This window comes from Aulostomus chinensis, chromosome 22 (genome assembly GCF_037954235.1).
Source record: "Aulostomus chinensis isolate RoL2024-O1b breed Wild chromosome 22, RoL_Achi_v1.0, whole genome shotgun sequence".
Taxonomy (NCBI): domain Eukaryota; kingdom Metazoa; phylum Chordata; class Actinopteri; order Syngnathiformes; family Aulostomidae; genus Aulostomus; species Aulostomus chinensis.
The window spans coordinates 11825027-11839591 of NC_141341.1; the positions used below are offsets into that span (position 1 = coordinate 11825027).

The window sequence follows — 14565 nt, forward strand, 5'->3', positions numbered from 1 at the left end:
AGAAGCGATGGAGAAGATGGAAAGAATACAGGGAGGCGTTCGGAGCGACCCCCGATGTGATGAGTAACACAGCCATCTGAGGGTGAATAAGTGGAAATCCTGCCTGATTCCACTGAGCAGACACACACTGATCGGCCTCGAAACGGATACGCTGCTGTTGTTTCACTCTGATGGAGTTTTCATAAAAGAGTCGATCTGTACTTTATAGGCGTATACGCAACACACCGTTATCTCTCATCCCTGGTCACCATGGGAGGTTTAAAGAGGAGAGAACGCTCTATGATCTGACAGGGGAGGGTTTTTCGACTCAAATTTAGCACACACACACACACACACACACACACACACACGGAGTAAGTGACAGATTAACAAGTGATGAGCGGACATTCTGGCTGGACAGCATGCTTCCTGGGATTAGTGAGATGGATGAAAAGCAAGACAAGAGGATACAGCCAAGGTTTAGATGATAAAATCTACACCCGAGATTCTTCGAACAAAAAAAACAAAAACAAAAAGCAAAACAAAACAAAAAAACAGTTCCAGATACACAGGAAAAACACAACCTTTTTCCCCTGCAACTCAAAAGCTTTGCTGCTACTAAAATTAATATGCGGTTCATAGAATAAAAATATGTTCACGCATTTGTTCATATCTGCAAGGATCATATGAGTTAACAGGGGAGCATACATGATAATTATAGCCATGTTTTTTTTTACTAAAACAGACTGGCGGGGGGCAGGTGATCAAAGCACGGGAAACTTAAAGGGACCCGCAGGGATGTAATCTAAACACAAGTCATGCTTTGTCACGTTTCATGTCACGTTCACTGCAACTCCCCAAAACGATTGTGTTTCTCTTCGAGGTCGAAGACAAATTCGACAGTTACCAAAGCAGCTTTTGCAGGAACTGGACTGGGATTGGTAGGAATGCACATTCAACCCATATTCATTCCAAACTGTATGTGACACATCACAAACACATCGTAAATAGACACGCGTAAGCTACCTCACACACTTCTCCTGCTCTCCTTGTACAGTGACGCTGCTTTTATTCACTGATGTTTTTATGATCTTTAGTGTGAATCACAGAATTTACAACCATGTTTGTGTACGTGAATTAGGAAAGCCGAAGAAAATAATTTGTTCCCTAATTTTGAAACTATTATCAGATATTGCAAGATGATAATATGAACCACTGCAATGTTCAAAAAGTATTTGTGCCTAAATACCAAAAACTTAAACTTCAATACTGTAGCGCTGCAGAGATGTCCCGCCACACATCCTATTCTATTAGTTTAAGAAAAAAAAATCTGTCACTTAAAGAAAAAAAAACACAATTTTCATTTTTGATTAATGTTTTCGATAAAAGTGAGAATAATGACGTAAAAATAAATATTCTCTGATATCTCACATCCTAGCGCAATTGGAACTTCAGTCCAAATCTGAATTTTTGTCTTCAAAATGGTGCGGCTAAGGTTTAAAACCAGGTTGCCATTTGTTGATCATTGACATCGAGTGAAAACACACGTGTACGTATACACAAGTTACAGACAAACAAAATACAGACACGCTCAATAAAAGATTGGCTCCCCAGGGTGAGCACTGACTCCACAGGGTAGCGTTCAAATCAGATGGTTAAAAACAGAGAGGTGCCAACCTGTAAGGTAGGTCAGGGAGGATGTGTGTGTGTGTGTGTGTGTGTGTGTGTGTGTGTGTGTGTGTGTGTGTGTGTGTGTGTGTGTGCGCGCGCGCACATTTGTGCAGTGTAGCATGTGTTCTGTGTTTGAGTTTAATATAACATTTGTTCAGGAAGCAGTGTATTAATACGAATGTCAGAACAAATCAACACTTCACTTATTAACGGTGCTGCTGAGAGGGAATTCACGGAGACGGACATGCATCGTGCGATTCAAGTGTGTCTTTGTGTGTGTATGTGTGTTCGTTTTTTGTTTCCATGAACATCTAAACGTCTATGTACTTGGCAGTGAGTGTGTGTATGTGCAAACCGGTGCAGGTGTGCATTTTACAGGACGGCGGGGTGTTTTACATGTGCGTGTCCCTGTGAGTGTTCGTGCGGGGAGATGTGATGGAGGGTGAGGCTGACACATCCCTCAGCCTGTGTAGCAGTGGGGTTTGAGACAAGGTCAGGACCCTGTCTGTCAAAACACACCAGCAGACGCATGCAGCACAGATCCTCAGGGCCGGAGATACCAGACAGCAGAGAAGAGACAAGAATTAATAGATAAGGGAGCATGGTGAAGAGGGAGCAAAGGGGGAACGGGAGGGAGATGAGGACGGAGGGCACAGCGCTACCATGAGAAACAAGATCCAAGAGACATAAAGGGGATTAGAGGTAAGGGAGCAAATTGGGAACATGGCAAGGGGACGAGGGCAAAGGTGGGTATAAATCTCTGGAAAAAAACTGAAGGAAAAAAGGTAACCAGTAAGAGGACAACCTGGTAATAGAGGGACATAAAAAAGGTGCAAAAGGGATCTGATGATTTTAAATTATTACGATACGAAACATTAAATGGGGTCAATCTGACCCCACACACATATTCTGACCTTTAACATCTCTAAACACATGATTTAGGTTTATCTTAATGCTTAATATTTGAGTCTTTTTTGTGCCCATCAGTGCTCCCTGATATCAGTTTTTAGCAATAAAACATAAAAAACAAATTGCCTTACACACATTTGTTCATGTTGATACTGAGGTCACTCTACAGAACTTCCCTTTGCCTGAGGGCCTTAACTGACTGTCAGTGAAGGTTTTGTCACACTTCTTTGACAGCAAAAGTAACTTCGGGGTAAATGCGTCTTAGACAGAGGAGAGAATTGAGGAGAACCCTGATTGTGAGGCACCCCCCCACCCCCCTTGACCCTTGCACCCCCGCACCCCCCGATGACAAACGGGGACAGTTAGAAAGACTTGGATATGACGCACTTGCGAGCCGTTGGGTCGCTCATTTTGAAAAGCGACAAGTCAAAAGCCACAGCGAGCACTGGAAGGGCAATATTACCAGTCGCTGCGTCTCTAAAGACGTCCTCGCTTTCTCCTGTGTCGGACTCTTTGATGAAAGAGAGACAAGGCAGCTCAGACGAGTGCAATAAACTGAAAGCAATATGTACAAGTGACAACTCTTTCTTTGCAATCCATGGCGGGGCTGTACGGTAAGTCGGGCCGCATACAGCGCGCACCCAGCAGAGCAGCCAAATGTTTGGGAATGTGTTTGTTTTTCAATCCCGGATGTACGGCGTTGTGAATGTACTGCTGCGGGCAGCAGAGTAGTGAAGTTATGACGACAAACCCCGAGATTTAAAGTATATAAGAGGGTTACAGAAATATGTTCGTTCCAGCCTTGATAACAGAAACAAAGGTCGGTAAATTTGATTATTTTATGGTGTTTTCCTATTCTACGGTCGTGTAATAACGTACAGGGAGTTCGTTCTGCCAACATCAACTTGGCTAATAACTTCAATGTTTTTTTTTAAGGTTTAATGTTTAAATAAATTTGATGGCAACAGGCAGGTCGATTAGAATATGACCTGCTTTTCAGAGGAATCGCACGGATATAAAAGTGACACAACGGGATGACCCTCATTGGACTTAGAGGTGGAGCTTGTTCAGCAAATGGAAGACAGCATTGCGGGTGAAGACACTTTGTTGCCATTTATCATCCGTAGTGATGGAATGGTTGGATTCTCAGATGTTCAGTAACGGGAAACGTTATCTGCAAAGTTTGTGTGGGAGGTGTCGACTGGAGGAAACGCCATAAACTTTTCCCAAACATCTCAAAATGAAAAACCTCCAAAATGATTCCAAACATTTATCTTTACAGACAGCAACAACACAGCGGGGAACCAGACCCAAACATGTCAATAAACCTAGTTGTTGAAAAGATGACAAAATATGAGGGAGGCAGTAAACGCTTGAAGGAGGCGACAGACTTAAAAGTGATATTTATGCTATTTTGGCAGTAATTGGACTTTCTATTTTGAGTATTTTTCACATGTTGTTTGCCTTTATTTGTAAGGGTACAATTTACCACAAGCTCACAATAAGGTGGTATTTTGAAATTAGTTTGAAATCATTCATTTCCTTAGAGATGAACCATTCTAAACTATTTGTAGGAGAACTGGCCAATAATGAGCCCGCATTTTGTTAAGAGGTGAGAGCGATTCGGACCTGAAAAGACTGTCGTGATCTTTTTGGCCTCATCGCCCACCCTTAAATGCAAAGATGTGAAGAAAGGCTCATTAATTTGATCTGCCAGCTCACCTCAAACATGCATGAGGTCACTAAAGGGAAAGGAAAACTGGACAAAACATCACGTGAAAGTGCAGGCGAACAAGTTTGAGGGGAAGCCTGGAGGTATGGAATGAAGGGTGTGAGGAGACAACTGAGCTTTTACTCGGAGGAACTGAGGAAGAAGAAGAAGAAGAAGAAATGCAAGGACAAGTCCGCATGAGGGATGGTGTGCATGATTTGATTCCTTCTCCGTTACTTCTTTTGAAATGTCACCGACGTGACCGAAAAAAAAGTTTCGCCGAACAGCCTCTTGTAGGACATGAACACTCTCCGCATTTGAAAATTATTTCAGGTAGCAGAGCAGATTTCTTCCATTCTAAATTGGGCCAAACAGCTTGTCAAAAGGGAAGAGAAGGGATAGTTATACCTCTTTGGTGTACTGGTATTATTATTTATTTGGAATGATGGAAGTTAGAGCAAGAAAAGAAACCACTGAGCGGTAGATGCAATGGCAGGTGAGTAAATAAAGGGAGGATACAGAAAAGAGAGGGGGAAGGTTATTGAGGAGGGTAGTGCAGACATGCCAGTGTACCTGGGCATCAGCTGTGTGAAGGGAGGAAGAGGAGAGAGAAGAGGAGGAGGAGGAGGAAGAGTGGAGAAGGAGGTCGAGAGCAGCACCACGCTAGCAGGAGTTACATTGGAGGAGCTTGAGCAGACGCTGCTGGGGAGAAAACAAGGGAGGGAGGGGGGGGGATGGGGGGGAGGGCTAATGTCAATCCCGGCTCTATTCTTTGAAAGATGTCAGTCAACACAGTTTTGGCCGGAAGGATTCTTTTCTCTAATCCCTGAAATATGCTAAATATTGCCATGAAAAAACAGACCAAAAAAAAAAAAAAAAAGAGGTAAAAATAATTATGGATCACATTTCCGATGAAAACACATATTCTCTCATTTGGAAATAAACCCTCCAGTGTTTTAATCAACTCTAAAACTGGTTCCAATTTTATACTTTTTTTTTTTTTTTTACTACAAATCTGTTCCAATTTTTAAATACCACACTTCAGAGGAATCAGATGGCCGTGATTAAAATAGAGGCAGAGAGAACGCTGGATGCCCAAACAGCGGATACTCATGCCAGGTTCTGTCACTGTCAGCTCAGCCTCATCAAATGCTCATTTTGGCAGTGATTTCCTTTTGTCACTTACAGGTTTCGAGCATGCACTGATGAATTACTGTAATTAATGAGACCAAAATGAAACCCGAACGAGCTAGAAAATGATATTTTTCGATCATATTTTGTATCGAAAAAAAGGGGGGGGGGGTTCCACAAACGCACACTCGTATTTTCTTTCAAAAGGCTTTTTCTATTTGTTTTCAGTGTGTGAGTTGACAAACTGTGAGTTTTAAATGCAGGGGGATGTTGTATGCATTTTTGTCTGTGTTCTATCCGTTTGAGTCAAATTCTATTAGCTTACTGTGCCTGAAGTAAAGATATTTCAGCTTTTTTTCCATTTATATACTCAGATTTTAAGGGAATATATTTCCATTTCTTGTTAGACTATTGGCCACATGCGTACATTTATCAAATTGGATTATGTATGTGTATAAATGCTTTTTTTGTGTGAAAAGAAGGCTGTGAAGCTGTATTTTTTTAAAGACAGTATTGCGTGTAAACACAACTAACACAATGTTGTGGTTGAGGGAATTTACGCTGGGTTTTAAAGTCATCTCCATGGCAACTTTAGCTCATTTTCAAGTAATTGATCTCCGTTTTACCAAAAAAAAAAAAAGTACTATGTAAATTAAGTCTATTATCTGCCTGTTCTTTCCTCTCCGTGCTGTAATTCTCCTCTAAAATAAAATGCAGTTATGGAAATCATATGAATAATAGGCCAGGCAGTAGGAAGAGAATCCTAGCTGACAGGTAAGCGGAGAAGAATTAGGCCAGCAAAGATTTCTATAGGGCAAAAACGCATTTGAAATTAGGGAATTTTATTAAGCCACTTCGTGTAAATCTAGCTTTAAAGATTCTAAACCCATATTTGTTTTTCCTCCATTATAAAGAGCTGCTCCTTGCAGATTTACTCAGTGTTGATCTGAGCAGATTATGTGCATTTTCTTCTTTGGTGTACATGAATAGTTTTATTCCAAAACCTCTTTCACAAACGTAAGCACATTATGGTTTTTGGCCAAGGTTTAGAATAATAACAAGGTTATAAATGAGGCAATGTCAGTTTAATCATTTGTGGCTAATGAATAACAGATAGTGAAACTCATACACAGCGCTTTAGAATGTCAATTTTTACATTTAAAACAGAGCATGTGTCTGATTTGAGGCATGAAAGTACTAATCTGCACAAAAACAGCAGGGAGCTGCGCCTTCTTTCCCTCTTCTGATAACATTTTCTGTCTCTGTATCACCGAGAGTCAATGGCCCCGTAAAATGACCCTTTGCTCTGCTTCTTCCTTGCTCCTGATACCTTCTTATTCACTCAGCAGACAGAGACATACATGCACTCAATCACAAAACACACTCATGCATGTTGGTGTTGCCAGTGAAGGGTAAACAATCCCAGCACTGACCAGTCAAGCCAGGGTTTCCTGGATAAGGTCTGTTCAATGCCCTGGAACTGTGGCTCTATCACACTGTCTGTATGTGTGTGCGTGCGTGCGTGCGTGTGTGTGTGTGTGTGTGTGTGTGTGTGAGAGAGAGAGAGAGCCAGAGAGAGAGATGGGAAAGAGTGAGGTGAGGCGTGGAGATGAGGTATCAAAGGGTGGGAAACACAAAGCTTACATTGATTCTTAGGAGAGAAATTTGCCGACATCTACACATTATTCTAACAGAACATTCTGATTGTGTTTCTATGGACATCACAATGAAACGGTGCTTAATGACGGCGACAGAATGAAAAAGACTCGATGTTCACGGGGTGGGTGATAAGAGGTAGAGCAGTAATACATTAACAAGGCCACACAACAGAGTATGAAACATGAACAGCCTCCACAGAAGAACTGGCGAATAGGTCATAAAGACAAGAGGTGAAAACAACTCCTACGTTCAACAGATGCCACCTAGTGGTCGTAATACTTATGACTACAGGAAAGCAGGAAATCATAGCAATGCAACATAGGAATCCATAGGTGCAACATAGGTGTTTGAGGCTACTGAGTGGAGAAAGATGGTCGCTGCTGTTTAACGCTGTTTTCAGGCGGTATTGTGATAATGTGTTTGTCACGGGGGGGGGGGGGGGGGGGGGTTGCAGCTGCAGAGCAAGCCAGCTTTGGTTGTCTGTGGTGAGAGTGCTCATTTGAACCTGAACCAGGACCTTTTCCTCACCCCAACCAAAACCTAACCAGACCATGCTAAAAGTGCGTCACATCACAGGCAACCTTCAAGTTATCGCTCACCAATTAATGCTTTACAATATCACCTTGACAACACTAAAACTTGTAGAAGTTCCCATTCGCTCAACTGTGACTGCTGCTCATTCATTTTCTTTGATAATGTGGAAAATTGAGTACGCTTGGTAAAGGAATGAATAAAAGGTGAGGGATTCTGGGTAGTGTAGTGCTTCAGACTGCAGGCGGACACACTGTCATTTCACAGTCTACTCACTTGTGGCGAGTCTACCTCAGATGGTTCCGATAATATGGCTAATAATCATCTTCTCTATGGAGAATATGAAAGGGATTCTCATATCCGGAACCTCACTGTTAAGCTCTATATCCAGCCCCTCATCCACTCAAACGCTATAATACTGAGGATCTCCAAACAAAAGGAAGAAGTCGGTATGGACGCAGCAATTGAAGGAAAGTATCTGAAAAAAAGGAGAGATTCTGCGACTGTCGCTGGTCATCAACTGGTTAAAATACTGAAAACAACAGAAAAAAAACAAAAGCAGAGTAGCGCATTCTGTTGCATTGCGGCGAGTTCACCCATGATAACGCTCGACCTCACACAGACAATGAACCACTGAGCTCATTGTGTGTTTGGGAGTCCGGGCGAGAAAAGGGAGGTGCATGCACATTTACACCTGCTGACACATACTTTCATTAAAAATTAAAGAGAGATTTTCTCATGACGTGCTTTGGAGAGCTTTCCAATGTATCCCTATGCAATACTCCGTGTCATGCGTGCTTTAGTGTGTAGATGTGCATTGGCGCGTGTGTGTGTACTGTATGTGCGTGTGTGCGTTTTAGCAGGCAGATCGGTATCTGAGACCCTCCAGCCGTAGCCGGGAGCTGGCTGTCTTTGCAAACACGAGAGCTTGATAATTGAGGCATCAAGCCATCGCCTCTTTGTCTCTTCACAAAACATAAAGAGCAAGATAATGGTCCGGCAGCAATGAACAATGGAGAGCACTTTCAATGAATGCAGTGATGGAAATAAAGGAGAGAAAGATAAGCATTATTATTCAATTCAGGGTGACGCACAAAGGGACAACGCTGCCTTCTCTTGAAGCAAAATCTAGATACGTGTAGGTGAGAGTAAGCAACCTTTTGCGCATTTTATCTGTCTCTATGGTTGTGGCTTCACCTGAGACTGAGGCTTGGTGTGTTTCTATATCCATGCTCATCTCTTTATGTGTGTTTGATTGACAGCACTGGTTTGTATGGTGCTGTCGCGAACGACTGGAGGCCATTTCTCCACCCGGTTGACTCCATTATTGTACTTTTTTGTGGGTCTTGAATTGGTCAGGTGGTCTCTATACCATCCCTCTTTCTTTACACCAACTTTATATGCTGAGGAGGGGGCACTGATATAGATTGCGTGTGTGTGTGTGTGTGTGTGTGTGTGTGTGTGTAGTGTGTACGTCGAGGGAAGATACAGGCTTCGAGAATGTGTCAGAAAACTGAACAAAAGCCAAATGAAATGAGAAAAACTAGTAGTTTTCTGGCCATGTGTGTAGCTGAGTGGGCGTAAATATGTGCAGCATCTTGCAGCGTGTGTGATGGAGTACACTGTGTGAGTGCATGTGTGCATGTAGAATATGGAATTGGACAGGAGTCAAAGAGCAAAGTGGTTGGAGCGGCGAGCAGAAATGTACTCCCTACTCCTTTCTTTATCTGCTCAGATGAATAAAACATGCAAATATATGGTGAGATATACTCAGAGCAATAACCGAGTCAATAAAACATGCATTTAAATGCCTGAGATGACACAGAATAGCAGTATTGATTTGAAATAAGAAGTGCATCACATAGAGTAGTGGGTGGATTGTGTTTTAGTCTTGTCGAGACATTTCTAAAATAGGAGGCAGGCCTCCCTGGGGGGTGGGGGGGGGTGTGTGCTCGGGTGTCAATTAAATCATTTCATAAAGTTATTCACGATGCATCCTGATAACTCATTTTTTAGGGTATGCTGGCGTAAAGAATTTTTTTTGGGTAAACTTTATTAATAAAATCTCACCTTTGATGATTCTGAATCAGAATTCCTTCATTTTGAACTTAAGGGGGTTAAAATGAGTTAAATTCCAGCACGCGTGGTAACATCCTGGACCAAAGACCCCTCTGCTCGCTAACTTTCACTCTGCTGTGTTGGAAATGTCTCAAGTATTTTCATGATATTTAGCTGAAGTGCTTTCAAACCCGCCGTCACAGAGAAACACTGTGATTACAGGACGCTGTGCTGTCCTTAGTGGTAAAACGTCTGTCATTATACGACATCCTATTTAAGTAAATTTAACTCCTGAAATGAGATTCACTTGAATAGCTTCTTTTTTTTTTTGGATAGGCACTAATTAAAAATAACAAGTAGAAAAGGTTAAATGAGTAAGATGTGGAATAAAATTGGGTCGTTATGGAGGTTATTTTGTCAGAAGCCGAGTTACTCGTCTTCATGGCAGACCTTTTTTTATGTATTGGTGTAATCTAAAGAAATCTATGCTGCTACGTTGGCTTCAGGAAGGCAGCGAAGCGAGTAAATAAAGCTTTGTCTTAGGGGAGGCGCGCAGACTCTGCAAACCTCTCCGTTTTAGACACAAGACAAATCTCAAAGTCAAATTCATGGATAAGACACTTTTTACCGTACAAATAAGACCTTCATGTGTCCAAAAAAAAACTGTGGATGCTGATGAATGATTTTTATCTGTAATTAATTTTCATTTTACCTCTCTCATCAAGAACATTTCGCCTCTCGTCTTATCGAGTACTAAATCTGTCGTGATAAAATTAGATAGTTCATTTCTGATCTTCTTTTTGCCCCTAATCCTGTTTAACAAGTTGTAATGGCATATTGATACCTCGGAAAAAAGCTCCACCTCACTGTTCCAGAGGCATTTCAACAGTCACAGTGGTGTTTAGGCCTGCTGAGATTTGCAATTAAGCCACAGTATAATCAGAAATCATTGATAAATATTTAAGTACCGACTTATAAATCACTTTTATGCGTATTTTGAATCATTTTTAAGATCAGGCTTTGAAAGCAGTACACTGCCCTCTAATTACAAACAACCTAAACCAGTATTATTGACTCGGTCCTGTACAGTACTGGCCTGACTGCGTCATCCGTTCCTTGTTATGCCAGTGACACGGCTGTAACCTCTTTCATCTCTTCACCCTGTCACAAATTCCACTTCTCTTTCTGAAAACTAATTAGAAAGTAAAGAACCCCCCCCCCCAAAAAAAGGGATCAAAAAGGTTTTTGACCCTGCCAGCGTTTACCCCCCTTGACACAGACAGCCCCATTATCAAGCTGACGCCTTTATGCTGCATATTAAACGATGCTGACTGTGACAACCCAGCGTGTAATTTCCGCCATTTCCCTCGACATTCCTTTCATAGAGGGACTCCTTTTATCATTGGATTACTGTAATCTGGATTAAAGTGTTGGAGCGTGTGACAGGCGATTGAATATGTGATTGAATCTATGATTGAGTGTTTGTACACATTCAGCGTCCATGTATGTTAGTGTTCAGGGTATTAAGATCTAAGAATGTGCAGAGGTTACGTGCGTTTACGTCTCACTATGAGATATCTACCTCCTCCAGATGAGCAGTCCCACCCCCATGGAGAGGAGCATCACCAGAGCGGCCACCGACACGACCACGATGATCACCACCGGATTCTGTTCGCTGGACGCCAGTGCCACTAGAAATGTAAAGAAATCATCATCAAATTGTACAGCACGTGTTCATCTCACACCGTAAATATACTGGAAGACATCACACATCACTATTCAGCCAAAACATTAAAACCACTGACATGTTTGCTTCTGAGTGACATAGAAATGCCCCACAACAAACCCCCATTTCGTAATATTCTACATTTGTGATTACGGGAGGAGTTTATTCAACCTAACGGTCATTTTTAAAGTTGTAGTTCAGATTGAAGCGAAAACTGGACAATAGAATTCTTATGAGAGGGAGGATTTATTGCAGGGGTGCTGCATTCTACTCAGTAGGAAACCTCTGATTGGTTGTAATGTTTTGGCTGATTGGTGTATATTTCTGTATGTTAAGTGTGAATGAGAACAAGTGATAACAACCACACAGAGGCGGTGACAAGTTAAATAGAGTGGAGGCTTAACTGACATTTATGTATTTTATAAAGTCATGACCTCCCCTAGAGGGAGGGAATAATCTCACTTGACCCTCATATACTGCAATGCTCGCTTCAGTTTGCATGCTGGATTGACTGCACACTCCATTATCAGAGTGTCCAGTACCTGTAAGGACATATAGTAGGATTGTATCATGGCAAAACTACACCTCTAACACATCGGCTATGTTCCAGAATCAGTAACCCATGAATTATTCTTTATCATTTTCACAAAACTGCACATTTACCATCTCAGCGTCAACAATCACTGCATTACCTTTGAGTTCTCTAATCCAGTCTAAAAGTTTGGTCGACTTTTTGAGTATCTTTCCAAAAAAGCTTCCATTATCATGTGATTTGAGTTAGTTAAAAAGTATTATTGATGTTCTAAAAGAGTTTTGGATGCCTGTGTTTTCTACATGACCACCAGTGTGAGGTCATCTCGTATTTGCCTGAGGAAAATAGAGAAAACTGATTATGCATCATCCAAAAAGTTACTGCGCAACTCAAGACCTTTTTCCCTGAGGCAAAACAAAGTACAGCCAACAATTTTTTTTCGTGTTTGTGTGTGTGTGTGTGTGTGTGTGTGTGTGTGTGTGTGTGTGTGTGTGTGTGTGTGTGTGTGTGTGTGTGAATTCCCATCTGCTAAAAAAAACTGAACAAATAAGCTTTGCTGGTGCTGGTTTTTGTCCAACTGTAGAAGAGGCAGCACCGGGCAGCTCTCAGGTGAGTTTCACGGTCTAACTAATGGAATGTTAATGCTCAACAATCCATTTTGAAACACATTTTAATCAAACAAAGAATTCATGAGGAGTACACGTAACAGCTAGAGACCCTTAGGTGGCACAAGAGACGTGGTATCAAATTGCACAAAGACGAAGTATTTCACAGCTTACTGGTACAATGTTGAATCTTCACACATAATCTCAGACACTGTCACATCTCCTCCTTTTCTCTCCCCAACACTCTCATTCTAGCAGCACGTCTGTCTCATTGTTTGGGCTGGCCAGGTGCCCACACAATCCCCCCAATCCCAATCTGTCTGGTGGTGCAATGCTGAAGGGGAATGAAAGTGAGGAGGAGGAGGCGTAAAACGGCTACTCACACTCGCCAAGTGTCTGCAGCTCCAGGGGAGCGCTGTAGGCTCCGTAGTCAATGGGTGGAGGAGAGGAGGATGAAGAGGAGGAGGAGGAGGAGGAGGAGGAAGAGGAGGATGATGAGGAAGAAGGATAAGTGGAGGAGGCAGCAGAGGATGAAGAGGAAGAGGATGAGAGAGGGGAGGAGGACAGGGAGGAGGAGGGGGCTGGGGTGGAGAAGGGGCGAATGAGGAAGACATATGTGGTGCCAGGTTTGAGGTTGTTGACACTGATCCGTGTGGCGGCAGTCTTCACAGTAGAATAACTCTGATCCTTTTGCTCCTGTGGAAACACAAAGTGCAGTCAGAGACGGCGAACAAAGACGGCGAGGGAGGAGGAGGAGGGAGACGAGTAGGAGGAATCCATTTGTGAGACGCCTTGTTCATTCCAAGGCGCAGTTTGTAATGCTGAGGGACGTGTGAGACAGTTCTGTTACCGATCAAGGGCTCTGGTAATGTTTCGTTTACTGAAAATGACACACTGTTTCAAAAGAGTCAGACACTTTTCCAGGAGTTGCATGGAAAGAAAAATAAAAAAGACATTCATGAGTCATCTGAGTAAAACTACAAACAAATAACTTCATTAATCTCTTAATTAGATAGATATTTATAAAGCTAGGTATTCAAGAAACAGTAGATGACTCATCTGACACAAACAGAACGTAAGAGACACACAATGCGTGAATTATTCCACTGCTTGTTTGTTTTCACAGGTCTGGATCGACATTGTTTCACATATCGTGCTCAGTGCATCTTTGCGTGTCACGTTCTGCATGTCAATAGATTTACTCCGATTGAGGCCGAGCTCCTATAGCAGATTTGATGATAAATCTGATTTACATGCGAGGATTAAAAGAGGTAAATTGAGTTGAATTCTTCAGTTTGGCCATGGACACAGTTGAACCTCACTTGCATGTGGTGAGGGGGATATTTGTCGTGTTGTTTTTTTAATGTAAGTCCAAGAATAGCGTGGCGTGAAAAGGGAATAAAGAAAGGGGGGGAAAAAAATCAGGCAGAGGCGGAGTGAAATAACGAGAGATTAACAGAGGAATGACAGATACTGCAGATACTGGATGATTGAGCAGAAAACACCGTGATGTCCCTTTGCGATATCTGTATTATCAAGATATAAAATAAACATATTTTTAGTCATGGCTGGGTCTCGTAAGATTAGACATGGATACAACCAGAGAGATTTCTGAACAGCAGGTTCTTTAAAGTTGAATAACAAGCATACTGTGTATAGAAAGGCACTATAATATCAGCATATCATCAGTATCGGCATATATTGGCAATTATCAGGAAATATATCAGTATCGGCCCGGCCCAGTGTATTGCCTAAGCCCCCATATGAGCTTTTTTTTTTTTTTAAAGAATCGACGTCTGATATTAGCAGAAAATCCCATATTGTGGATCCCCAACCATGGCATTTTTTAACTTTTTACCTAACTGGAAAAGAAGCTCACTCCAATTGTCCTTTAACAGAAAAACCCAGACACAGCAAATGACTTGGGGGGGGGGGGGGGGGGGTTGGATTTGTTTTCAACCAATGAAAATGGATTTGTTTTCAACCAATGAAAATGTTTCACTGTGAATGACAACGACCTATGAAGGAATTTTTGTCTGCGACTGCGACCGTG

The 14565-nt window shown here is 42.1% G+C and overlaps 1 protein-coding gene across 3 annotated transcripts in view; it reads right to left on the bottom strand.

The window, feature by feature from the left end:
• Window positions 1-14565, bottom strand: part of epha10 (EPH receptor A10) — a 161280-nt gene that overhangs the window by 19634 nt on the left and 127081 nt on the right. For 2 of the 3 annotated variants that reach the window (XM_086193993.1, XM_086193994.1), the window contains exons 7-8: window positions 12896-13208; window positions 11232-11340 (exon numbers count right to left, since the gene is read on the bottom strand). In XM_086193993.1, coding sequence (XP_086050119.1) covers window positions 11232-11340; window positions 12896-13208 — 422 coding nt within the window. Of the gene's footprint in view, window positions 1-4843; window positions 4973-11231; window positions 11341-12895; window positions 13209-14565 lie in introns of all 3 variants that reach the window. The other variant, XM_086193995.1, reaches the window with a different exon arrangement.